Source organism: Thalassophryne amazonica, chromosome 5, assembly GCF_902500255.1.
Source record: "Thalassophryne amazonica chromosome 5, fThaAma1.1, whole genome shotgun sequence".
Classification (NCBI taxonomy): Eukaryota; Metazoa; Chordata; class Actinopteri; order Batrachoidiformes; family Batrachoididae; genus Thalassophryne; species Thalassophryne amazonica.
In genome coordinates this window covers 27,145,560-27,172,088 of record NC_047107.1, presented here as the reverse complement: position 1 = coordinate 27,172,088, position 26,529 = coordinate 27,145,560, and the positions used below count along the sequence as shown (strand labels likewise).

The following is a 26,529-nucleotide window of genomic DNA, read 5'->3' as shown; positions in this document are numbered from 1 at the left end:
AGGAGGAGCCGACTCCGAAAACAAGCGCACCACCATTTTCATCCAATAGCAGAGCGGCAAAACGTCAGTTACAGGATGCTGCATTCAGGAGCACCCTGTATATTTGTTCTTATCTTCAATTGATATAAATATTTGTGCTTGAGTTATTTAGAAAGAAAGACTGAACTAATTACACTGTCAGTGTGCTTACATATCTCACATAAATAGTGACACGAAAGAGTATATGTTCGCGTCGTGTACCGCTGGACATTCTTAGTACCAGTAGTACATTGAAAACTTAAATGATTAGAGAAAATATTTCCGGAATACAGCAAACGCAGCACTTGGCTCGTGTTTTTGTCCGATGCTAGCTCGCCTGAATAGCAAGCGTTCGCTCCTAGAGAAGCTTGCCGTGTAATTTAGAACATATTTCAACCAACCAAAGCGTCTAAAGAATGAGAAGAGTGACTTTATTTGTTAACGGGACATCTAAAAATGGCAAGGTGGGCAACTTGTCCTTTAGGCTTTGTGGATTTTGTTTCGGGCCGCATTCTGGCCCATAAAACCATTAAGTTGACTTAACACATACAACGTCCTTTATTAGATCATACAGTCAAATCACGGTATGTCAAAACGCTGTCTCGCGTATCTTTGTAACCTAATAACGTTAATTTCACTTCAAGCTAAGTTCGTCAAAAATAATAATTGGCGTCAAACCTGACACAAAAAATTAAGGATGTACGATATTAGGTTTTACCGATGTTATATACTGATATTTTCAAACCCCTTTTTGCCGATAGCCGATTTGTAAACATTTGGGAAATTTTTTCTTTAATTTTTCATGCATAAATGTATAATTCACAAATTATACATTTATTACATGATTACCATTCACAAATTCACTCATGAAAAGCAAGAAAATTATAGATATTTGGATCAGATGTAAACTATATGTAATGTGTAAGTGCATCCGATGTTTGAACATTTTTTGACACTTTACATGGGGCAGTTGTTTTGTCATTGGTGAACTGCTGTTGGCTGCTAAAACAACCAGGCCTATGATAACCTAAGCCAAATATCTAACCTTAACCAGACACCAGTAAACAGCTAACTGCATAAACAGCTGCGTATGATCCAAAAATGATACAGGCATGTTGTTGGATGGAAGCCTTTTGTAACTTTGAATGTAATCACATGTTACTGTAGTATCACTACAGTTAAATAAAACATTTTGGTACAGTTTTGATTATTTCTTCAGTCACTGAAGTTAATTCCAAGAAATTCACCGGTGACTTATCTTTCCCCCATAGGTTGTAGCAGTTTATGGGACCTTGTCTGACTTACTGTCAGTAGCAAGTAATAAATTAGGAATCAGAGCTTCCTGTTTATACAATGGAAGAGGTGGTCTCATAGATGATATCGCCCTTATTAGGTAAGCTTACACAATGACAAAAGGTACAGTACGTTTGTGATTCATTGAATCATCTCAAGACATGGCAATTGTGAAATGTTTGAACTTAGTAGGGGTTTGAAATGTTTCAAAATGTTTCTAAAATGCTGGCTTTGGTGATAGTTCACAGCCTGTGTCTTACCTTTGGTCTGTTGCTGTTACTAATGTGTTGAAGTAAAGCTCCTGATACTCCATTATAGTTATATTTGTTGGAAAATTGTAATGGATATTACTGAGTTTTCGCTGCCAGTTTATAGACTAAATAAACATTCCAAAAGTATTGAAAAAAAAGTTTGAGAACTGATCAGCAGAATGATGAATACGGAAATAATAGTTGTAGCCCTAAGATAAATACATGTAGATTTGTCACCTCATTATGTTGTCTGTTTGAACTGTTCTTCAGAGATGATGATGTGCTGTATGTGTCAGAAGGAGATCCATTTCTTGGTGAGTTAAGTCCTGATCTTTCTGGTCTGCTGACCAGCAAACATATGGACACTGTCTCAGAGACTTTTTCCCTCAACTCTCATCATTTAGAGCCCCAGAATGAAGTCAAAGTTCCTACGGGTCAGCATGGAGCACACACTGATTGGTTGACCCTTAATATCGGTGGGCGTCTCTTCACCACCACCAGGTGTGATTGTCTGTAACAGCTATGTTCACCAGCCACAAACACGTTACCAAAGCTGTTCATCATTACTAGTATTTACATATGTTTGTCTGCAGAAGCACTTTGGTTAGTAAGGAGCCAGAGAGTATGCTTGCTCACATGTTTCGAGAAAAAGGTAAGTTGTGTTATGCTGGATAGTAAACAGTAAGCATACTTTTTTTTTTTTTAAGTTGAACCGTCTTTTAGGATTGGTTTCATAAACATCTGTGTGTGTGCGCTTATTTTGTCAGATGTGTGGGGGAACAAGCAAGATGAGCATGGGGCTTACCTAATTGACCGTAGCCCTGAATACTTTGAGCCTATTCTCAACTATTTGAGACATGGTCAGCTCATTATTAATGATGGCATCAATATCCGAGGTAAGCTGAGCAGTGTACGTGCACTGTCCATCCCCCTATAGCAGCACAGTCACCATGTTCAGGTGCACTCAAGTAGTGGTCAGCCAATTATTCAAACGGATTAATGCCATTTTTCCATAATTGTCGTCAGCTGATTAAAATGCTTGTGAGGCCAGTTAAACAAAAGCTGTATGCAGATAGTTTGTAATGGAAGGAGCGGCATGTAAAGTCTGCCAGTTCTCATTGCCAGTGCCAGAGCACCGCGTGGTAGTGATGGGTCGATGAGGCGTCATGAAGCGTTTCAACACATTGCCAAACTGTATTGATACTGTGTCACTGAATACTGACACCTGCTGGACCAAAAAAATCCCTACAGGCACCCGAGTTAAGGCTCTCAACTGACACTGATTTCATGGCCTACTATATACAATCAGTGGCAGGCACGCTTCCTATAATCTGATAACAGATAGTTATCGAAGATAATGTTTTCATTATCGGATTATCTTTTTAGATAACTTTAAAAACCATTATCGGACTAATTATCTTCCGATGAATTGTCGTCCGATAACATAGTAAACGAAGCTGAACAGCAGCAAATGTTTTTAAACTTTAAAATCAGTTGAGATCTACCTGTTGAAAGTTTCTTGAGATGTATAGTTCTATCCTCTGCAAACAGATGTGAGCTAGTTTAAGGAAAAATCACTCTACCCTCTGTAGACAAAGGAGAACTGATAAAAAAAAAAATCATTTCCTTTAACACCATACTGATACGATGGCAATATCACCCAAGTCATCCAGAGGCATACATTTTTAACTTATGGTTCAGATTTTAACCAGACTAATTTTGGACAAGTTACCGTATTTTCTGCACCATAAAGCGCACCGGATTATAAGGCGCGCCCTCAATTGGAGGGTACTTAACCCTTACAAACGGCGCACCGGATTATAAGGCGCGGCCTCAATTAGCGGGTACTTAACCCTGACAAAAGGCGCACGCTAAAACATATAGTCTACAAAAAAAAAAAAGGTCATGGAAGCAAAACGGTGAGTGTATTTTAACTTTTTAACAACTTTGAACTATTCAACAATATGGTACTCACATTATTTTTTTATTATGGTTCTGTCACAAATCCATCGAAGTCCTCATCTTCTGTGTCTGAATTGAACAGCTGGGCAATTTCGCCATCAAACACGCCAGGTTCCCGCTCATCTTCCCTCTCATCATCGCTGTCGTTTTTGCCTTCAGCCGAATGGTGACTGTAGAGACGCTTCTCCCGGCTGTTCTTTGTTCAATGACCCATTGCTCGAGTTGGTCTTCTAGCTGTGGCCAACTTTGTTTCCGCGGAAACTCCATTTGGTCCTTTTAACTTGGCGCAGTTCATTTTCTTGTTTCCTCTCGCAGCTGCTCTATTCCCATGAACAACCGCGTAACTGATAGCCTGCAGTTTGAATTGTGCCTCGTAAGCATGTCTCTTCGCTGACGCCATTTTCGGGGGTCCTTAGACAAACAAATGTTGTTTTGCAGGATACCTGTAGTATACGGTAACTACCGGAGGAGTGGCGGAGGTAAGTGTACGTACCACGGACTCTTCTCTGATTGGTTTATCGCTGGCAGCGTACATACTCTACGCTACCAGCGTACGTACTTTACGTATTACGTAATGTTCTCCGATTGGTTTATCGCTGGCAGCGTACGTACTTTACGTATTACGTCCCTGTGTCAGCGGGAAATGGTCCGATATTCCGACGGTCAAAGACAACGTCGGTCGTTTTTACAGATTTTGGAATTCAGTGCGCACATAAGGCGCACGGCCGATTTTTGTGAAAATTTAAGGCTTTTAGGTGCGCCTTATGGTGCGGAAAATACGGTATTTAAAATTACTGTCATGCCTGAAGTTTTAGAAAGTGAAAACATCAGATATGTTTTAGTTTTAAAGTAATGTGCTAATTTTTAAGGTTTTGTGAGCACATGCTGTGCCCAGCAGCAGTGCATTATGGGTAATCTCAGTACTCACGACAGGACAAATGCATTTCAGACACTCTGTTCAGGCTCCACGGACAGCAGCATTAAACTCTAGTGTGAATATATTCTCTGGGTTTATAGACATTGTATTTGCGTTTGTTAAATTCCACGCATCTTAAATGTAGCAGAAACAGATTATCTGGAATTTTGTTTTGGCAAGTTTCAATGCCTCTACTGCCATCTACTGGCCAGTAGTGTTCATGGCAGTATTCGTACTAAGCGTCTGCGCACCAGTCGGATGGCAGTGTTCTATTTATTTTGACCCCGGTTATAGCAGATGGTTGTCAAATCAACTTTTTGGCTTTGCAAATGGCTTTTTTTTTACAAATTAAGTTTAAAAACAAAACAACAAAAAACATTACAAGACAGCTCTGCGGTGTTTGCACAGACACAGTGCAAGCAGTTGGATGCTTGTAGCCCCTCAGCAGCCACACCAGAATAATATCAAACAGCTTTGATTTTCATTCGGCCATACGATCGGCAATCAGGAGGTGCTCGTGAGATGTTGAACGCAGCTTGTTACTGCATGTACACTACACGTTGCAGGACGCGTGATTAACCTGAAACTCAGTCCAAAAATTTCTCACAGAAATGAAAAATCATCTGAAAGAGTGAAAACTCGCACAGTGTAAAGACAACATTTATGTGTTAAGACAATATTGACAAGACAATACATCATAAAACGTGCGCAAGGCACTAATAACAGCGCACATTCTCTCCACATGCAAAACATTTTGCAATGACACTTCCAGGGCTCCATTAAAAATGCCTGATTTTACAAATAAAAAATGGAATATTTTACAAAAGCACATTTATCTGTAACACCAACACACGTCACATTAACGTGTTGGTTTACATAATGAATGACTGAACCAATCAGTGTTTAGCAGAGGCACATTTACCCAGAATCCTTTGCGATCTGTCTGTTTTTGTTACAAAACCTCAGAATTAGTGCATTATTCAACATTAAAAGATATGTTATATTTTAACTTAGTACAAATGACAGAATTGACATTAATGGAGTTATTCTATCAGTATTCACACAACCATAAGTCAGGATGCCTTTATTTTTCAAGACCTCCGCCTGACCGGAGCATCGTGATTGGTAGAGAGTGACAGCACCCTGGGCTGTTGCTGGTTTCAGCTGTGCAGCTTCCAGAAGGGGGCAGCATGTTTGAACAAAAGTGCTGACTCATTATTTAGGTCTTCTGTTGTTTTTAATGCTTCCAAAAGCGATCGTGGTGTTAAAACTCAAATTCAGCTTGTTAGCAGTTGTAAATGTACCAGAGACAATACTGGAATTTAACAGTTATCTGTAACTTCCGATACATTTTTAGGTGGTTTATCTTTATCAAAGATAACTTTTCAGTTATCTGATTATCTGTTATCGAAGTAAATTTTTTGGTTATCTGTGCCCACCACTGTATACAGTAATATAATCTAAGTCATTGTATGTCATTTTGTATCATTTCATATCTTCAGTTTAATTTAAAATCTCTAAAAATAAATGTGAACATGTATCATAACATGAAAATCTAAGTGAACATATTGTGAATGAGGATGCTTGTGGACTTGGATTTTATTTTGTTTACAAATTTTTATTCAAAAAAAGTTGTTCCAAAGTCTTGAATTTGAGTCTGTTACGCTCGTTTGATGCAACTTCTCCAGCTTTACAACCCCTGGCAAAAATTATGGAATCACCGGCCTCGGATGATGTTCATTCAGTTGTTTAATTTTGTAGAAAAAAAGCAGATCACAGGCATGACACAAAACTAAAGTCATTTCAAATGGCAACTTTCTGGCTTTAAGAAACACTAAGAAATCAAGAAAAAAAGATTGTGGCAGTCAGTAACGGTTACTTTTTTAGACCAAGCAGAGGAAAAAAATATGGAATCACTCAATTCTGAGGAATAAATTATGGAATCACCCTGTAAATTTTCATCCCCCAAACTAACACCTGCATCAAATCAGATCTGCTCGTTGACATTGACCCTATGCCATGACATTGACCGTATGTGTCTTTTTGCAAGGAATGTTTTCACAGTTTTTGCTCTATGGCAAGATGCATTATCATCTTGAAAAATGATTTCATCATCCCCAAACATCCTTTCAATTGTCCAAAATATCAACGTAAACTTGTGCATTTATTGATGATGTAATGACAGCCATCTCCCCTATGCCATGGCATTGACCGTATGTGTCTTTTTGCAAGGAATGTTTTCACAGTTTTTGCTCTATGGCAAGATGCATTATCATCTTGAAAAATGATTTCATCATCCCCAAACATCCTTTCAATTGTCCAAAATGTCAACGTAAACTTGTGCATTTATTGATGATGTAATGACAGCCATCTCCCCAGTGCCTTTACCTGACATGCAGCCCCATATCATCAATGACTGTGGAAATTTACATGTTCTCTTCAGGCAGTCATCTTTATAAATCTCATTGGAACGGCACCAAACAAAAGTTCCAGCATCATCACCTTGCCCAATGCAGATTCAAGATTCATCACTGAATATGACTTTCATCCAGTCATCCACAGTCCACGATTGCTTTTCCTTAGCCCATTGTAACCTTGTTTTTTTTCTGTTTAGGTGTTAATGATGGCTTTTGTTTAGCTTTTCTGTATGTAAATCCCATTTCCTTTAGGCGGTTTTCTTACAGTTCGGTCACAGACGTTGACTCCAGTTTCCTCCCATTCGTTCTTCATTTGTTTGGTTGTGCATTTTTCAATTTTTGAGCTGACTGTGAACAACCAACATCTTTTGCAACATTGCGTGATGATTTACCCTCTTTTAAGAGTTTGATAATCCTCTCCTTTGTTTCAATTGACATCTCTCGTGTTGGAGCCGTGATTCATGTCAGTCCACTTGGTGCAACAGCTCTCCAAGTTGTGATCACTCCTTTTTAGATGCAGACTAACGAGCAGATCTGATATGATGCAGGTGTTAGTTTTGGGGATGAAAATTTACAGGGTGATTCCATAATTTTTTCCTCAGAATTGAGTGATTCCATATTTTTTTTCCTCTGCTTGGTCTAAAAAAGTAACCGTTACTGACTGCCACAATCTTTTTTTCTTGATTTCTTATAGTGTTTCTTAAAGCCAGAAAGTTGCCATTTGAAATGATTTTAGTTTTGTGTCATGTCTGTGATCTGCTTTTTTTCTACAAAATTAAACAACTGAATGAACACCCTCCGAGGCCGGTGATTCCATAATTTTTGCCAGGGGTTGTAGAAAGCACCCGCTCACAGTGCACAGATGAGGCTGGAGTGCAGAGAAACTGTAATGACAGCTGGATGAGGTTTGGATATACTGTCTTGTGGTTGTCCCAGTATCTCAGAGGATCCTGGGACCTGGCAATATTGGCCTTTGCCAGGTACCTCTACACCTCCTGGATGGCATCACCTGTGGCACTTGTGGTCTGCCTGCCCCCTTTGATATTGAGATGTTGCCAAAGGTCACCTAAAAACAACAATGTGGGATTTCAGTACATGATTTCCAAACAACAACAATGCTGAATATGAGGGCTGAAGGACCTGAACCAGTTCCCTGAACCCTTCACTCTCCACAGTGCTGAGGGGCTGGCAGTCCTTCAGGATGAAACTCAGCAGAGCCTCATCCAGCATCTGCTTCCTGGAAGCTTGATGGTTAAAAATGAGGTAAAAAATAAATTAATAGGGATTATCAATAAATTAACTGAGTAAGTTGTAGGATGGTTGTATACCTGAGTTCATCCTGGGTGTATCTGGGACTTCATTCTTATGCCTGGCCCTATAATGTCTCAGCATTTAGGAGGTGGTTTTGTTGAAATAGGAAAGTTCTGTTGAACAAATGCGACATTTAACCTGCAGAAAATAATATGAATAGTAAACTAAGAGTCACTTTGAACTGATTTTGAATTCAGATTAAATGGAAACTCAAAGGAGCGGGATGAATCAACAAGGAAATTAAAACAAATACCTTATTTTCCGATATGAGATCAAAATGGTCCCACATGGCGGAAACCTTTCTTTTGGCTTGAGGTTGCTCCATAATTCTTGATGAATTTGACGATGAACCACAACAGATCAGAGATTCTTTTGGCAGATGCATCCCATTGACAGATGCGCTTCCTTATAAACACAGTTTGGCCACTTTGGCGCGTCAGTGTCAGTTCGAAACAGTTCCTGTATCGATCACGTGACTTTCGCAAAGTGATACGCGCACCGACATGGAGTTTCACTCTATGAGCTCGACGCATGCGCCGACGCATTGGTGTTGCTGGACCCATCACTACAGCATGGAGCTTAGCTCTGTCACAGGAGCTTGGCTGCATGTTTTTTCTTGACTTCAGCCTGAGAAAGTTTCAAAGTGAGAGAAAAGTGATTTATGGATCGCGGTGGTCAGTGAATGTAATGTGTCCTCTTAAATAAAACTGTTAATTAGACAAACAAAACACTACTTTGTGATTGTTTCACAACACTTAAGGGAAATATTTTTTCCTTCTTTTTGTGGCTGGTTGCGCACTGGCAGAGCCTGACCAACGCTGATGCCGATATTAGCATTTTGTCAACTGTCTTCCAGGTGTTCTCGAGGAGGCACGGTTCTTTGGAATTGAGCAGCTTGCTGAACAGTTAGAAGTAGCAATCAAGGTAATATGAAGTGTAGCTTTGTTTGCACCACAGTGTTATAATTCCTGTAAATTCATACTCACTTTACACAAACAGAACTCGCAGCCACCTCAGGACCATTCTCCGATTTCCCGCAAAGAGTTTGTTCGTTTTCTGCTGGCAACGCCAACCAAGTCAGAGCTCCGTTGCCAGGTACAGCTAGTTGAACAGGTTTTCAAGTGTAAATACTCCCATTTCATGCATTTTCAGTGGGTTCACAATGCTGTTTACCTTTTTTAGGGTCTTAATTTTAGCGGGGCTGATCTATCCCGCCTTGATCTGCGCTACATCAATTTCAAGATGGCTAATCTGAGCCGCTGCAATCTGACACATGCCAACCTGTGTTGTTCCAATCTGGAGCGGGCTGATCTGTCTGGAGCCAATCTGGATGTAAGTTTGATGGCTCTTCATTTCTCAGGGCTAGACATGATTGGGACAGGCTCCAGCACCCCCGCGACCCTTAATTGGAGTAAGTGGGTATAGAAAATGGATGGATGGAAACTTTTCCAACTTCTGTAGAAATGAGGGTTGATGAATAAAATGATTATGAGGGAAAGAGTGAAACAGGTAATGGCCCAGTCACACGGCACTTAACGAAGGGCAAAGAAGCCCTGACAAAACAAGAAATTTGGACTTTCGTTGGCATCGTTTAACCTTCACGCAGCTTTGTTCCTGCAGCTGGCACTTCGTCAGGATTTCTAAACTGTTGAAAAATTTGAACGAAGGGCAACGAAAACCTCAATTTGTCCATGTTTCGTTTTGCTGTCGTTCTTGACGTTTTTAATCGTTTGTTTAGTTTTTGTAACATTATTGTTTAATTTGAGTTCGTTCGAGCAGCTGAGTGTTTTTACACAGTGCAGAAGTCGGTTTGTGAGCGCTGAGGCTGCTGCTGCGTTCATGTACCGTCGGAAATTACAGGGCAAACAGCCTGTTTGCTTGGATTTTTTTTTTTTTTTTTTTTTTTTATCTGGGTGGAGAGTCAGGTTCAATGCACTCAGGCACCTTATATAGGGAATAATTAATCTTTTGTGTGGATACAATTAATTATTTTGCCACAAGCAATTGCTGAATTTGTAACAACAAAAATGTGTCATTTCTGATGGTACTTGAATGCAGCTTTAGCGGCAGCAGCAGCTGCTGCGTGTGCTAATTATGTTTTATTAAATATAACAGTGAGTGTAGGAATGACAATCCAGCTCTTCTGTACATGTGGCAACAGGCAGATAATTTAAAATATTATATAAAGAGCTGTTCTGGAAGGCAGAATTCACGTTGTAGATCAGCTGCAGCTGGTAGAAATAACCGCACATGTGGAGTCAGTGCACGGCATTCACAAGCACTGATCAATTTACTGCTCTGATATATTCAATCACCTTTACACTTATATTTATTCCCCCTTTTGACAGTTTTCTGTTATAAATCAGTATATATGGCTTAGAATATAATACAGTGATAGATCAGCGACCACGGCACACCCTTTTTTTTTTTTTTTAATTGGAGCAAGACGGAGCACACAGCGTGTTCTCAGACAGTGTGGATTCTGATGATGGAGATGATCCCTCTTTTGTTCTGGACGAGGAACCAAAGCAGGTGGGTCCACAGATGTGCACACAGATCTCCACAGCTTCTGTTTGCAGTTTCTCCAGGACTCACGTGCTATGAGCTCCGTTCCAGCGCAGAGTCCTGGAACTCAGAGATGCAGACACACACTGCTCCAGCAGTGGCTCCAGGCGTGTTTCGTTAAAGCGTTGAGATCGTTAGCTTTGGTTTTGTTCATTTCCTCTTTCGTCCCTTTTGCGCTCTGGCTTCGCAGGCTGTTTGGTGATAAAAGCTCTTTCGCCCACCTTTTCTCAACGAATAGTGACTTTTATTACTTTTTCTTTTCGTTCAGGAATCGTCGTGTGCCATGTGACTGGGCCATAAGGGGCCCTAAAGCGACTGTGACGGTGTCATACTTTAAAGCTCGGGGTCTAACGAAACATCCTGAACTGTGATAATCATATCAGGAAGCCCATATCAAATCATATTGTTTTGTTTTTTTAAATGAGTATGCTGATACCATGAAAGGTTTACTTCTGCACAGAAGAAAAGACCTCTTGCAAAAGAATCATAAATGATTTATAAAATATACAGATAGAAAACAGATAACGTCAGTTGTTACAATTTGTACTTCAGAATAATTTTTCTTTAAAATTAAAACATTCAACACTAGTGTTTGGTATCGCGAACCGGCTCTTTTCGAGTATTGTTAAGAAATGATTCGATCCACCGATATCAATAGCCTTTTTGCTTAACGATTCCCTTATCGGTCCTTCAGAGCAGCCGTTGTTTTTGAGGGTGTTTGTCGGTAAAATGATCATTCCTCTATGTTGATTACAGATCCTGCAGCGGCTCTGTAATCAACCGTTTCTGCAGCGCGACACCACTTTAAAGCATGAGCCAATGAAGTAATGCTTCAGTCCACTAGCTCATTGGTTCTTTGATTCGGAGCTCTTCAGAAACGGCAAGTCCGCTTCTTAACCCCTCTCAAAGCCATTAAAATATCGTGAGTCACTTTTGTGTGGATTAAAGTCATTAACTGGGTGTCTTGTTGCAGTCAAGAAATGAAAATCGTCCTCAGTTCCGTTGGCACAGGTCCAAACGCTGCACGCTCTTTACCGAGACAGAGTATGGTCAGAATTAATAACTTCAAAACAAATTGCCGCTTTAAATAAAATGACGCCTCTTACAAACGTTGTAATACAGACAAACTACAATCGACTAAAAGTTTTTTTTTTTTTTTTTTTTTCCCCTCCCAAAATGAGACGTACAGCCAGCTGCAAGAGCTCAGCTCAGATGTATGGAAAGACATTCATGCCAATAGTGTCTGAAAGGAAATGCTTTTGACAAAAACTACAGATTTTGTTTATTTCTATTTATATCCAGAGATCAAGGATCCAGCATGTAGAGTTTATTATGTCCAGAGTTTAAGGATCCAGTGACCAATTCCATATTTATTTACTTTAAGACTCAATGAAATGTTGTTTAATTTCAATTCAATTTCAATTTAATCGGCTTATAAAGCATCAAATAACAAGTTGTCTCAAGGTGCCTCACATAGAACAGTTCAACATAAAAAATTTAAATAAATAAAAATTCAAATACATAATTAAAACAGAAGTAAAAGAATAAAACAGATAAAAAATAAAAACTATTCATAAAAAAGGGAATAAAAATAGGCTGTCTTAAAAATGTCCACGGAGTCTGACTGCCTCACGGTCGCAGCAAGACTGTTCCACAGAGCGGGTGCACGATAAGAAAAAGCTCTTTGACCCGCTGACATAGAGAACCTGTAAAGCCTATTTTTAGTATACAAAAAATTCACAAGAGGTATCGATAAGGGAATCTATAAGGAATAGGATCGATAAGCAGAATCGATAATGGTATTGGTTTCGATATCGATACCATTATCGATCGAAAATCTTATCGATACCCATCCCTAATAAACACAGATTCTTTCTACATAATTAGTATAAACAGTGATTAAATTATGTATGTAAGACATTTTTCGAATTCAGTCACAATTTTGACAAATGTATGAAAAAATATTTCATAATAAAAAATGGTACGTCTTAGTTGTTGTTTTTTTTCTAAGGTAAAACTACCTGATCTTTGAGATTTTAGCACTTAGATATATCTAAATATGACCTAACTGCTAGTTTTTTTGTTTTTCCAAAAAAAAAAAAATGAATGCCACACTACTATTATTGTGAACACCCCCTTTTCTACTTTTTTACTAATAGCCCAATTTCATAGCCTTAAGAGTGTGCATATCATGAATGCTTGGTCTTGTTGGCTTTGTGAGAATCTACTGAATCTACTGGTACCTTCTTTCCCATGCAACAATAAGAAATATACTCTAAACCTGGATTAATCTTTTTAGTCACATAGCACTACTATTATTCTGAACACTACTGTAGGTCTAAAATTTTAAGTGTCTAAGTTAAGGCTTATAGCACTTAACTGGTTAGAGGCTTTGTATTTTGCATTGCAAAATTGAATTCCTGAGAATTTCACATAAGAATGATCTGTTTGCAAGCTATTTTCACGGAGTTAATAATTTTGTGATTTTGTCATGATATTGTGACTCACAACTCAAACCTTGTTGTAACTGTGATAGGTGCATCATGATATGTGTTGTATCATGGAGCTCCAATGAGAGAAATGCTGACAAACTGGTAATATAATTGAGGGTTATGGTTGCATTTAAACTTACAAAAAGATATCAGAATAAAGACACGGAAGCTCTGTGTGTGAACTGATATTATCATCAAACTCTACCTTTGATCTTATCGTCCAGCAGGATTATTGAGGACATTCTTCTTTGCTTCTGTGTAAAACCACAAATGTGGGTTTGATCCAATTTGTTAACACATCAAACCGATAAACTGCAATGAAATCAGTATTTCATCATAGTTGAGTTTTTTGTACAACAAAATGTGAAAGCAGGATGGAATTTTATGACGGAGTCACTAAAGCTAAAAAGAAAACTTTTCTCTTGACATTCACCTGTATTTGTCGTATTCTTCTCAGATGAATTTTTGATTATTTAATGATTTCAAGCGGCAACATGTATAACATGTTTCTGTAATATGACAAGATAGAAATGTGTAAATGGGAACAGCAACACTGTCAGTTGGGGTTTATTAAAATGAATGAATTGTAACGTGACTGACAGAAAAAAACGACATTAAACCAGTTGAGCATAGTGATGTCATTCTTCTCACCACTTGGTGGCAGTGATAAACACCGCTGTTCTTTACAGACAGACTGAAAATAGAGATCTTTATGTAGGAAAACTAGTGTGGTGCACTTTGTCTTGTTCTGCAGACAGGGGTTTGAAATTTAGCTTCACTTCCTAAAAAGATGTATTTCTTTTGTCTGTCTTGTGATTTGACCTGCTGCGGATAGAATTTATACTGGAGGTCCATTTCTAATAAAACATGAATACTGATATTTTAGTTTTGTTTTTTTTTTTAAGGGTGCAAACTTACAAGGGGTGAAGATGCTTTGTACTAATGCTGAGGGGGCTTCACTGAAAGGATGTAACTTTGAAGATCCATCTGGGCTGAAAGCCAACCTGGAAGGTAATCCATCAGAATTTTAGCAGATGAGCTTCTGTTTGTAATCAGGTTTTAAGTTGATGTCATTGTATTTAGGAGCCAACCTGAAAGGAGTTGAAATGGAAGGAAGCCAAATGACAGGCATCAACCTGCGTGTGGCCACTCTGAAAAATGCTAAGCTGAAGAACTGCAACCTGCGGGGGGCCACTTTAGCGGGAACAGATCTTGAGGTAAGTTAAGGCTGTCGGAAGCAGTGATGCCGGTAACGCATTACTCTAACCACTTTTTTTTAGTAACGAGTAATCTAACGCGTTAATCTTTCCAAATCAGTAATCAGATTAAAGTTACTTCTCCAAGTCACTGCGTTACTATTATTTTTGCATTGTGGGTCGACAGCAGCATTAAACTTGGTCCGTGGGCAGGAGGTCGGGGTTCGACTGAGCTACACACTTTAAGCGAGCTGTGAGCTTTTCATCAGCTGCAACTCGTCGTCACCTCTTAAAGCAAAACAGCACACCTGCACTGAGCTTTACAAAGTCATTTTATGCTTTATTTTCCTCCTTTATTTAGAATTCTGAGCTGAGCCGCTCCGTATCGTCTCGTTAAAAACAGCTGATCCTCTGCGACGTGTCAACAACTAACACTATTTTCCACTCAAATGCACCTAAACTCTCTTTCTGAGGACCACATGATGTGAAAACACAATAAAACTTTCTTACCTGTAAATCTGGTAATGTTTTCTGCATAAATAAATGTTATCCATTCTTTGTGCTCAAACGCCAAAGCAGGGGCGAATCCAGATGGAATGGGGGCGTGAGGCAGGGATGTGCTCCCCTCCCCCACAACACCCCTAGATTAAAGGTCCAGTTTTGAAGCGTTTTTTTTTACTACAACTACTAATACTACTTAAAATAATAATTTTGACAAGTAAAATGTTTATAGAGAATTTAAATGTTAGAATTTAATAGTTACATTTACATAAACAATGTAGGTTAGAAATTGCAAGTTTTACTGTTAGTGCTGTCAACAGTTAAATATGAGGTCAAGAAAGATTATTTTACTTTTTATAAAACAAGTATTTATTTTCATTGAAGTCAAGAAAGGGTGACTATAAAGTGAGTTTTGGCAAAACAGGTATCATTGTCATGTTGAGGTGGCAGAGGGTTGTTGTTGGCAGCTGGGGAAAGTAGCTAAAAAAGTAACTAGTAATCTAACTTAGTTACTTTTACAATTGAGTAATCAGTAATTGGATTACTTTATCAAAGTAATTGTGGCAACACTGGTCGGAAGGGATTATGAACGCAGCTGTTTACTGAGTCAGGAAAGATATGTCAAAAGAACATTGCATTAATGCCATTTTCCTGTGACCAAAAACAGGATGAAATGAGCAGATATAAATTAAATGAACACTAGTGCAGTACCCGTAGCAAGTTTTTTTTTTTTTTTTTTTTTTCTCTTTCATGGGGGGGTAGCACTTGCATTGCTGAATAATAAAGAACAGGAATCAGTTTGGTGTTGGCATATCAAATTAAAATGATGTTGAACAAAGAGGGATATTAGTTAATACATTTGGTTGCTGTCATTTGATGATTAACTTCACACTATTTAAGGTTATTATCATTAACTATCTAACTTGGTAGGAGTTGGCGATAGAGTAAGGTAACGTTCCTGAGTGTGTTGTAAAAATAACCACAGACTAATTCCATGCTTTCTTAAATTCATATGAAACACAATATTACTGAGTTACATGTTGAAGCTTGAAGAAGAATAATGCAAGGATACAGACTACTGATTTCTATTTACTCACTAGATGGAGGACCGGGGCGATCCGCTCATTCGCTGGCTATTGCCAGAGCACCGCCATCTTGGTTAGCGTCTGACAACCAACATAAATAGAAATCAGTGTGGGCATGATCAGTGTTTTCAGGAGAGTTCCAGGATAAATCTGCATTTTCTGTGCTGTTACTGTGCTGTTACATTTATTTAAACTCAGTGCCACATTTGTACAGTCACTATTTGTCTAAACAAATATAGAAGAACAGACTATTGATATAATAGACTTGAATTAATTTGTTAGTCCCAGTCCAGATGTTGTCAAAATAATACCATCAGTTTGTCAAACACGCTTTGTCTGTCGTGACACGAGATACTAGTCTCATCCTTAATTAATTTCATTATGATGTTAAGTTAAAGACAGGAAATAATCAGTTGTGAAAGTACGACCTTTGCACGCTCGCATCATATTAAACACTGCTCTTAACCCACCTGCGGCGCTGCTTTTACGGAGCGCTTCTCCACAAAAATTTCAACTAAAATAAATACAATGAAACAGCCATGCCAGTCAGCGTGAAAGTAAGATTATTCAGTATTTTCAGGACCAAGTTGAAAGAAATCTGAAAACACTACCCTGGAACATGTTGTATATCAGAGAAATTAATCTCATTTGTGTATATTGTTATATTAGTAGAATATACAGTGTCAAAGCACCTGTCATGTGACCCACCAAATTGAGAGAAAAAGCATTTCCATTCTATGAATTTGCTCTTAGAGAATATCTCAGGATGGAAAACCTGATGTGAAGAAAAAAAGAGGCTAATTAAAAAGGGATAAATTGAGACTTGTGAAAGTGAGACTTCTAACTGAATCGCTAAAAGAATGGTGCGATATTTATCATGACAAAGCAGGCAGTAAAACTGAAGTCACTAAAAAATGTCTTCAATATAAAGGTTTTGAAAATAAATCCCACAAAACTTCATAATAAAGGATTGTGTTGATAATAAGCACTTTTTGTCATTCGGGTCTATGTTTTGATTGATATGCTATACTATGTTATTGTTTGAATATAGTATTTCGTATTGTTTTAAAAATCAGTTATATGAACATAAAAGGATTCCTATTAAACAGGTTATTGGAAGAGACTCACACAATTAAACACAACATTTAGAATATTTGAAACACAATACTCCACCTCCTGAACACAGTTTATTTAAACTTGAACTTGCAGCAAATGTAAGATCTTATTCAGCTTTTGTACTTATACAAGTACAAATTGTGGGAAATTTGTTTGTTAGCAAACGTCTCCTCAGTGTTGTCAAGTTAAACTCAGTCACAAGGATCACTGACAGCATGCGTTTCACAGTAAAAATATTTGCTGTGAAGTTGGCATAAAACAATAACCAACATGAACTATCTCATGTTGTTTAACTTTGCTACCAGTAACAACAGTGAGCCATGCCATTTTGGAAATACAAATGTTAGTGTTGATCAAAATAAAGGTTTTGAAAATTAATTCCCAAAATTTTCATAATAATGTACAGCATCGTGCCATGCACAAGCCATATCTGAAAGCTGAGGGCAATCCGACAAGAAAACTAGTCAGACACGCGAGCCGCATTCCGAGAACACATACACTTCTTGCTTTATAGAAAGATAGTCATTGTTTCATACCTGATCTTTTCCCGAAGTAGATTTACGACACATAGGTCAGCAGCAACACCCCCCACTTTAACAAAAAGCAAGTTGAGCCTTCATTAAAAACACACACACTTGTTCTAAGTGGAGCTTTCTGAGCAAGTAGCAGTTGCCTTGCTAGCCAGACCTTGGCTTTGAAAAAAAAGAAACTGAGAAATCCTTTCTGGGGGATTGTGTGAAATTAGGACCATGTTATTGAGTTTTCGAACATAACTGGTGTTAAAATATTCAAAAAGTTTTTTGCCTCTGATTTAGAACCCGAATTCTGATGAAGTTGGGACGTTGTGTAAAATGTAAATGAAAACAGAATACGATTTACAAATCCTCTTCAACCTATATTCAATTGAATATACCACAAAGACAAGATATTTAATGTTCAAACTGAAACTTTATTGTTTTTGTGCAAATATTTGCTCATTTTAAAATGGATGCCTGCAACACTTTTAAAAAAAAAACTGGGACAGTGGTATGTTTACCACTGTGTTACATCACCTTTCCTTCTACCAACACTCATTAAGCATTTGGGAACTGAGGACACTAATTGTTGAAGCTTTGTAGGTGGAATTCTTTCCCATTCTTGCTTGATGTACAACTTCAGTTGTTCAACAGTCCGGGGTCTCTGTCGTATTTTGTGCGTCATAATGCACCACACATTTTCAAGACAGGTCTGGACTGCAGGCACGCCAGTCTAGTACCCTCACTCTTTTACTACGAAGCCACACTGCTGTAACACGTGCAGAATGTGGCTTGGCATTGTCTTGCTGAAATAAGCAGGGATGTCCCTGAAAAAGGTGTTGCAGCATGTGTTGCGCCAAAACCTGGATGTACCTTTCAGCATTGATGGTGCCGTCACAGATGTGTAAGTTGCCCATGCCATGGGCACTAACACAACCCCATACCATCACAGATACTGGCTTTTGAACTTTGCGCTGAGAACAGTCTGGTCTTTTTCTTCTTTTGTTCAGAGGACACAACATCCATGATTTCTAAAAACAATTTGAAATATGGACTCATCAGACCACAGCACACTTTTCCACTTTGCGTCTGTCCATTTCAAATGAGCTCGGGCCCAGAGAAGGCGGCGGCATTTCTGGATGTTGTTGATGTATGGCTTTTGCTTTGCATGGTAGAGTTTTAACTTGTAGATGTAGTGACGAACTGTGTTAACCCTCTGGGGTCCGAGGGCATTTTTTGTACAGTTCACTCGCCTGGCATAAATGTTTTATTATTGCTGTTAACAGCTCTCCCTGCATCCCACAATCAAGTTTTGTCTCTTTTTTTCAGGACAACCTGTGCTTTCAGAATATATATGTTTTTGTTGTTTTATAAGTGTAATAAAGGTTTACAATCAAAAATAGGCAAGGAAAAAATAAAGCGAAAAATAATTTTCCACACATTTATTCAAAACACTCATCAAACTGTAATAAACAACTGTTTTGACACTTTATAAAGGTAATTTGAGGTCTTGTGTGAAAGACTGAACAACAAAAAGGTTCAAACAATAAACACAAATGCACATTTTGAACAATATATACAAAATGGTCTGTGTTTTGTTGTCCATTGATATGGTAAACAGTGCTTTACGCAGAGAAAGCAGTTATCCAGTAACATTCACATGCAAACTAGTGGAGCAATCCTGATAGTTAAACATTCTTTGTTTGAGCATGTGAGATTGTCGTCAGAGGCTCTCCTCTGCTCTTGCTTTCACTGATCACTGTGCGTAATGACGCAGGGCACACCGAGTATGTACTAATAGTATGTACTTATTGGAGGTTATTCAAACGGGCCAACTAGTAACACATCACTCCTGAAAACGATCTTTGGCTTTTCACGTGAGGTAAATCTGCCCTACGATTGGATTTTGGAAAACCATGTGACGGTGAACCAATTCCGATTGGACACTCACATTGCGCACGTCATCACACAGCTTCTATGAGGAGTACAAAGATGGCCGATGGCTGGCTCTGCAGAGCTGGAAAGTCTGTGGAGTTAATTTTTCAGCAAAAAAGAAGTTTCTATCTCATATCATTCAAAAGTTATTTATAAGTTAGTAAAGCTTGGTCTTAGCCGTCGTATACGACGGCGTCGGCCCCAGAGGGTTAACTGACAATGGTTTTCTGAAGTGTTCCTGAGCCCACGCGGTATGAACCTTTACACAATGTCGGTTTTTAATGCAGTACCGCCTGAGGGATCAAAGGTCACGGGCATTCATTGTTGGTTTTCTGCTTTGTTGCTTACAGGTAGAAAGTTCTCCAGATTCTCTGAATCATCTGATTATATTTTTGACTGTAGATGATGGACTCCCTAAATTCCTTGCAATTGAATATTGAGAAACATTGTTCTTAAACTGTTGGACTATTTTTTCACACAGTTGTTCACAAAGTGGTGATTGTCACCCCGTCTTTGCCTTTTGGAGATGCTCCTTTTATACCCAGTCATGACATTCACCTGTTTCCAACCAGGTGTTCTTTGAGCATTCATCAACTTTCCCAGTTGCAGGCATCCATTTCAAAATGAGCAAATATTTGCACAAAAACAAAGTTTGAGTTTGAACATTAAATATCTTGTCTTTGTGGTGTATTCAATTGAATATAGGTTGAAGAGGACTTGCAAATCATTGTATTCTGTTTTAATTTACATTTTACACAACGTCCCAATTGTATTGGAATTGGGGTTGTAGTAAAATTCTATGTGGAAACTCTTTCTCTCTCGGACCTCATTCACTACGTACCGCGCTCATTCATCTCCCTTGATTTCTTTTTTGTCCCCCTGGTTCACACATAATCCTTTCTGCTCAGCTTTGTGGAGTCATGACTCTGTTATGTGAGTTACTGCATAACTGATGTGAAACAGTCATAAAGTAATGGTTTACTTCTCTGATTTATTACATTTTCCTTGCAGGTGTGTCTCTTTTGACTGTCACACCTGCTCCTAATTTATATCAACCTTTCAACGTCTATTAACCATCTAGTAGGTGGCAGAAACATCTATGGGATATACATAGAGTTGGATATAGTGAAGCTAGAGTGCGTACTCCCTATGTCGCTAACATAACGCGGCGCCGCCATTACCAGAGAGGGCAAAAAGAACACAAAGTACACGGTTGTGCAATACAGCGTGCTTGTTGAGTGAATGCGGAAATACTGAGGGCAGTCACTGCAATGGGTGTACACCAGTGGTGGGCACACTTCCGATAACAGATAATTATCAAAGATAATTATCTGTTAAATTTATAATTTGATAATTATCTGTATAAATTTGTTCATGTAAATGGGGAATCTTCTTCACAGACTAAAGTTAATTATGGAGTTCCACAAGGTTCTGTGCTAGGACCAATTTTATTAACTTTATACATGCTTCCCTTAGGTAGTATTATTAGATGGTATTGCTTAAATTTTCATTGTTACGCAGATGATACCCAGCTTTATCTATCCATGAAGCCAGAGGACACACACCAATTAGCTAAACTGCAGGATTGTCTTACAGACATAAAAACATGGATGACCTCTAATTTCCTGCTTTTAAACTCAGATAAAACTGAAGTTATTGTACTTGGCCCCACAAATCTTAGAAACATGGTGTCTAACCAGATCCTTACTCTGGATGGCATTACCCTGACCTCTAGTAATACTGTGAGAAATCTTGGAGTCATTTTTGATCAGGATATGTCATTCAAAGCGCATATTAAACAAATATGTAGGACTGCTTTTTTGCATTTACGCAATATCTCTAAAATCAGAAAGGTCTTGTCTCAGAGTGATGCTGAAAAACTAATTCATGCATTTATTTCCTCTAGGCTGGACTATTGTAATTCATTATTATCAGGTTGTCCTAAAAGTTCCCTAAAAAGCCTTCAGTTAATTCAAAATGCTGCAGCTAGAGTACTGACGGGGACTAGTTATCTTCCGATTATTTTTTTTTGTCCGATAACTTTTAAACTGAAACAAAGCTGAACAGCGACAAGCATTTTTAAAATTTAAAATCAGATCAGCACCCACCTGTTAAAAGTTTTGTACTATTATAACCTCTGCAAACAGAAGAGAACTGCTTGTATGAAAAGCATCTCAATTCTCTGCAGACAAAGGAGAAATAGCCAAAAAAAAAAAAAAAATTCCTTTAACACCATAACGATATGCTGGCAGTATCACCTAAATCATCCAGAGGCATACATTTTTAACTTATGGTTCAAATTTTAACCAAACTAATTTTGTCCAAGTTATTTAAAATTACTGTTATGTCTGAAGTTTTATAGTGAAAATATCAGATATATGTTTTAGTTTTAAAGTAATGTGCTAATTTTTAAGGTTTTGTGAGCACATGCTGTACCCCGCAGTGCATTATGGGTACGATGATGTAATCTCAGTACGTCACGACAGGACAAATGCATTTCAGACACTCTGTTCAGGCTCCACGGACAACAGCATTAAACTCTAGTGCCTAAAACTCTCTTGAATATATTCTCTGCGTTTATAGACATTGGTTTTGTATTTGCGTTTGTTAAATTCCCCGCATTTTAAGTGTAGCAGACAAGGATTATCTGGAATTTTGTTTTCAAGGCCACTACTGCCATCTACTGGCCAGTAGTGTTCATGGCAGTATTCGCCCTAAGTACTAAGCGTCTGGGAACCAGTAGATGGCAGTGTTCTATTTATTTTGACCCCGGTTATATCAGATGATTGTCAAATCAACTTTTTGGCTTTGCAAATGGCTATCTTTTTTTCTTTTTTCTTTTTTTATAAATGAAGTTTAAAAACAAAACAGCAAAATAATAATAATAATATTACAAGCCAGCTCTGCAGTGTTTGCACAGGCACAGTGCAAGCGTTTGGATGCTTGTAGCTTTTCAGCAGCAGCAAACCCTCACGACGGCCGACCACAATAATATATCAAACAGGTTTGATTCTCATTTGACCATGCGATCGGCGATCAGGAGGTGGTCGTCAGATGTTGACCGCAGCTTGATACTCCACGTACACTACACGATGCAGGACGCACGATTAACCTGAAACTCGGTCCAAAATATTCCTGCATGAAAAATCATCTCGCACAGTGTAAAGCACGTTTTACATCATAAAACGTGCGCACATTCTCTCCACATGCAAAACATTTTGCAATGACACTTCCAGGGCTCCGTAAAAATGCCTGTTTTTACAAATAAAAAATGGAATATTTTACAAAAGCACATTTATCTTTAAGCACCAACACACGACAGACGTCACATTAAAGTGTTGGTTTACATAATGAATGACTGAACCAATCATTGTTTAGCAGAGGCACTTTTACCCAGAATCATCTGCGATCTGTCTGTTACAAAACCTCAGAATTAGTGCATTATTCAACATTAAAAGATATATGTTATATTTTAACTTTGTACAAATGACAGAATTGACATTAATAGAGTTATTCTATCTGTATTAATGTTATTTATAAATCAAAACCATAACTCAGCATGACTTTATTTTTCAAGACCTCCGCCTGACCGGAGCGTTGAGATTGATAGCTGGCTTTATGGTTGCTCTCGAGGTGCCTCTGTGCTGGGAGCACTGTAGTAAACAAGAGCTTCCAGCAGGGGCAGAATGTTGAATGAAAAAAGTGTGGTCTCATTGTTTTGGTCTGTTATTTTTAATATTACTAGAAGCTATTAAATTTGTTTTACTAGTAGTTGTAAATGTGCCAGAGATCATATTGGAATTTATCGGTTATCTGTAACTTCCGATACATTTTTGGGTGGTTTATTGTTTTATCTTTATCGAAGATAACTTTTCAGTTATCTGATTATCTGTTATCAAAGTTAATTTTTTGGTTATCTGTGCCCACCACTGGTGTACTCACTGTAAATGCTGTACCTACCTGTTTTTGGTTTGCTTTTTAAATAAAATAATAATATTAATTAAATTGTAATAAAAAGAGTTCATTTTTTACCTTCCTGGCAGAAATAGCTGGGATTCCAGATCCTAACACCCGGGCATAACACTGACATGGATCATCACTAAACAGCACGGTGCATCATGCAGTGTAAATAAATCCATGGATAAATTCTCATGATGTCGGTGTCCCAAGAGTCTGACGTGAAATTTCCAGCTTGGCGCAAAATAATGCTCTAAGCACACTCTGGAGTTGACCATGGGATTAAAGACAGTGAAGTAAAATCTATGCAGAGTATAACACGGTTGGTTGCAGTATCCTCACTGAGCAAAAACAATTCTCAGTTGGTACGTTAGGCCTACAGGCCCGAGGTCACCCAGAACCCCTGCAGTGATCACCAGCAATCTTGAACTTCCAGTACATTTGTTTGCAATTCTCCAGAAGAACACGTTCACATGAACACGTTTCCAGTTTTCTGGTGGCCATTCATACTGCTGTACTGAACTTATTACTGTCCTAAAAATAAGATAATCTTCGTCAACTTGTGCCTCTTGGATGCTTTATTGTCATTCATGTAGCGTTCGCGATAAAGTCTACTATGGTTGTGAAGGATGGTTTTCAAGAATAGTGCACTAATCAATACTAATTCAAACATCGCTTTTTGCCCTCTTTGGTTATGGCACCACATGCTCCTTGATGGCATGACTCCGCCCTCTAGCTTCGATACATCCAACTCTATGGGAATATATTACATACACAAAACAAAGTTGCTTTTGGATTTAACTGGTGCATCAGAGTTCACAAAATTTGGTCCTCATTGTACACCCTTTTACAAGATGATAGCTTTTATTGTTTTTGAGTTATCATTTGAATAATCTGAATGAGACTAATCAAGTAGTGTCATCTTTCTCTCATTTATGTTATCTCCAAATCAATCAGTCCTTTCAGCCTTTCAAAGATCTTTTCTGTTAATCAAAATCAGGATGTGAGGTCATGTTGCGTGAGGACTGTCTCTGTGCACTAAACCCAGGGAATTATTCCAGCCTAATGTTCTCCCCGCTAACTTAAATATGTATTTTAATTTTACTTTTTTTTTTTTTTTTCCAGAACTGTGACTTGTCTGGCTGTGATCTACAAGAAGCTAACCTGAGAGGGTCCAATGTGAAAGGAGCCATTTTTGAAGAGATGCTGACTCCTCTCCACATGTCACAGAGTGTCAGATAACTTGACACACATCAGTCTGGGCCAAAGGTGGTTTTGCTCAATTCCTGTCGTGGGCCTCCACCTTTTTATCCCCAGCTGTTGCTCTCTTTGTACCTGAACGCTGCACGGGTACTTTTATGCACATCCCTGGCATTCCACCCACATCATGTTAGCTTTAAATATCTTGCACTAGAATTTACCCAGGGTTGTTCATGTTGTAACGGTAGAATGTTTGCATATGTCACCAAAAAGTATTGTTCCTACATGGGAGTGTCTGGATTCAGTCTCTTTGTCATGAAGTTTTACGTAGGTTATATGCATTTCATATTACTTGACATATTACTGGGAGTCAGAACCAGATCGGCTCTCTGCAGTAATGTTCACTGAATGTTGCTGTAGCTGAAATGGAACATGATTTTTGCTGGAAATGACCAATTAAAAAGTAATCATTGTAAGCCAAAGCCATACAATAGCACAGCCTGAAAGGCTAAAGTGCTGCTAGCGCACCATAAACTACACTACAAGCTCTTCTTCATTGCATTGCTTCGTTATGCAATACTCGCTTTACAGCTGTGAGGCTTCTCCTTTTCCTATGTTTGAATATATACAACCCCTGGCAAAAATTATGGAATCACCGGCCTTGGAGGATGTTCATTCAGTTGTTTAATTTTGTAGAAAAAAAGCAGATCACAGACATGACACAAAACTAAAGTCATTTCAAATGGCAACTTTCTGGCTTTAAGAAACACTACAAGAAATCAAGAAAAAAAGATTGTGGCAGTCAGTAACGGTTACTTTTTTAGACCAAGCAGAGGAAAAAAATATGGAATCACTCAATTCTGAGGAAAAAATTATGGAATCACCCTGTAAATTTTCATCCCCAAAACTAACACCTGCATCATATCAGATCTGCTCGTTAGTCTGCATCTAAAAAGGAGTGAACACACCTTGGAGAGCTGTTGCACCAAGTGGACTGACATGAATCATGGCTCCAACATGAGAGATGTCAATTGAAACAAAGGAGAGGATTATCAAACTCTTAAAAGAGAGTAAATCATCACGCAATGTTGCAAAAGATGTTGGTTGTTCACAGTCAGCTGTGTCTAAACTCTGGACCAAATACAAACAACATGGGAAGGTTGTTAAAGGCAAACATACTGGTAGACCAAGGAAGACAAAGCATCAAGACAGAAAACTTAAAGCAATATGTCTCAAAAATCGAAAAATGTACAACAAAACAAATGAGGAACGAATGGGAGGAAACTGGAGTCAACGTCTGTGACCGAACTGTAAGAAACCGCCTAAAGGAAATGGGATTTACATACAGAAAATCTAAACGAAAGGCATCATTAACACCTAAACAGAAAAAAACAAGGTTACAATGGGCTAAGGAAAAGCAATTGTGGACTGTGGATGACTGGGTGAAAGTCATATTCAATGATGAATCTCGAATCTGCATTGGGCAAGGTGATGATGCTGGAACTTTTGTTTGGTGCCTTTCCAATGAGATTTATAAAGATGACTGCCTGAAGAGAACATGTAAATTTCCACAGTCATTGATGATATGGGGCTGCATGTCAGGTAAAGGCACTGGGGAGATGGCTGTCATTATATCATCAATAAATGCACAAGTTTATGTTGATATTTTGGACAATTGAAAGGATGTTTGGGGATGATATCATTTTTCAAGATGATAATGCATCTTGCCATAGAGCAAAAACTGCAAAAACATTCCTTGCAAAAAGACACATAGGGTCAATGTCATGGCATAGGGTCAG

At 38.4% G+C, this 26,529-nt stretch overlaps 1 protein-coding gene across 2 annotated transcripts; it reads left to right on the top strand.

Moving 5' to 3' along the window:
* Positions 1 to 320: 320 nt before the first annotated feature.
* Positions 321 to 25,207, top strand: LOC117510218 (BTB/POZ domain-containing protein KCTD9). Of its 2 annotated transcripts, none has more exons than XM_034169842.1 (12): positions 321 to 482; positions 1,290 to 1,411; positions 1,833 to 1,876; positions 1,967 to 2,063; positions 2,156 to 2,214; positions 2,330 to 2,458; positions 9,025 to 9,092; positions 9,168 to 9,263; positions 9,351 to 9,500; positions 14,131 to 14,236; positions 14,309 to 14,442; positions 24,656 to 25,207. In XM_034169842.1, exons 1-12 carry the CDS (start codon positions 435 to 437, stop codon positions 24,770 to 24,772), a joined length of 1,170 nt encoding a protein of 389 aa, XP_034025733.1. In that variant the 5' UTR covers positions 321 to 434; the 3' UTR covers positions 24,773 to 25,207. The 2 variants fall into 2 exon arrangements, with proteins under 2 accessions (XP_034025733.1, XP_034025734.1); XM_034169843.1 differs by lacking the exon at positions 24,656 to 25,207 and adding an exon at positions 15,495 to 15,539 and having other exon boundaries at positions 14,309 to 14,455.
* The last annotated feature ends 1,322 nt before the right edge of the window (positions 25,208 to 26,529 follow it).

Excerpts from the sequence above, each read along its gene's own strand:
- LOC117510218 (XM_034169842.1), top strand. The coding sequence starts at position 435 with ATGAGAAGAGTGACTTTATTTGTTAACGGGACATCTAAAAATGGCAAG. Across the intron at positions 9,093-9,167 it reads AGTTAGAAGTAGCAATCAAG|AACTCGCAGCCACCTCAGGA; the intron begins GTAATATGAAGT and ends TTACACAAACAG. Across the intron at positions 9,264-9,350 it reads AGTCAGAGCTCCGTTGCCAG|GGTCTTAATTTTAGCGGGGC; the intron begins GTACAGCTAGTT and ends TACCTTTTTTAG.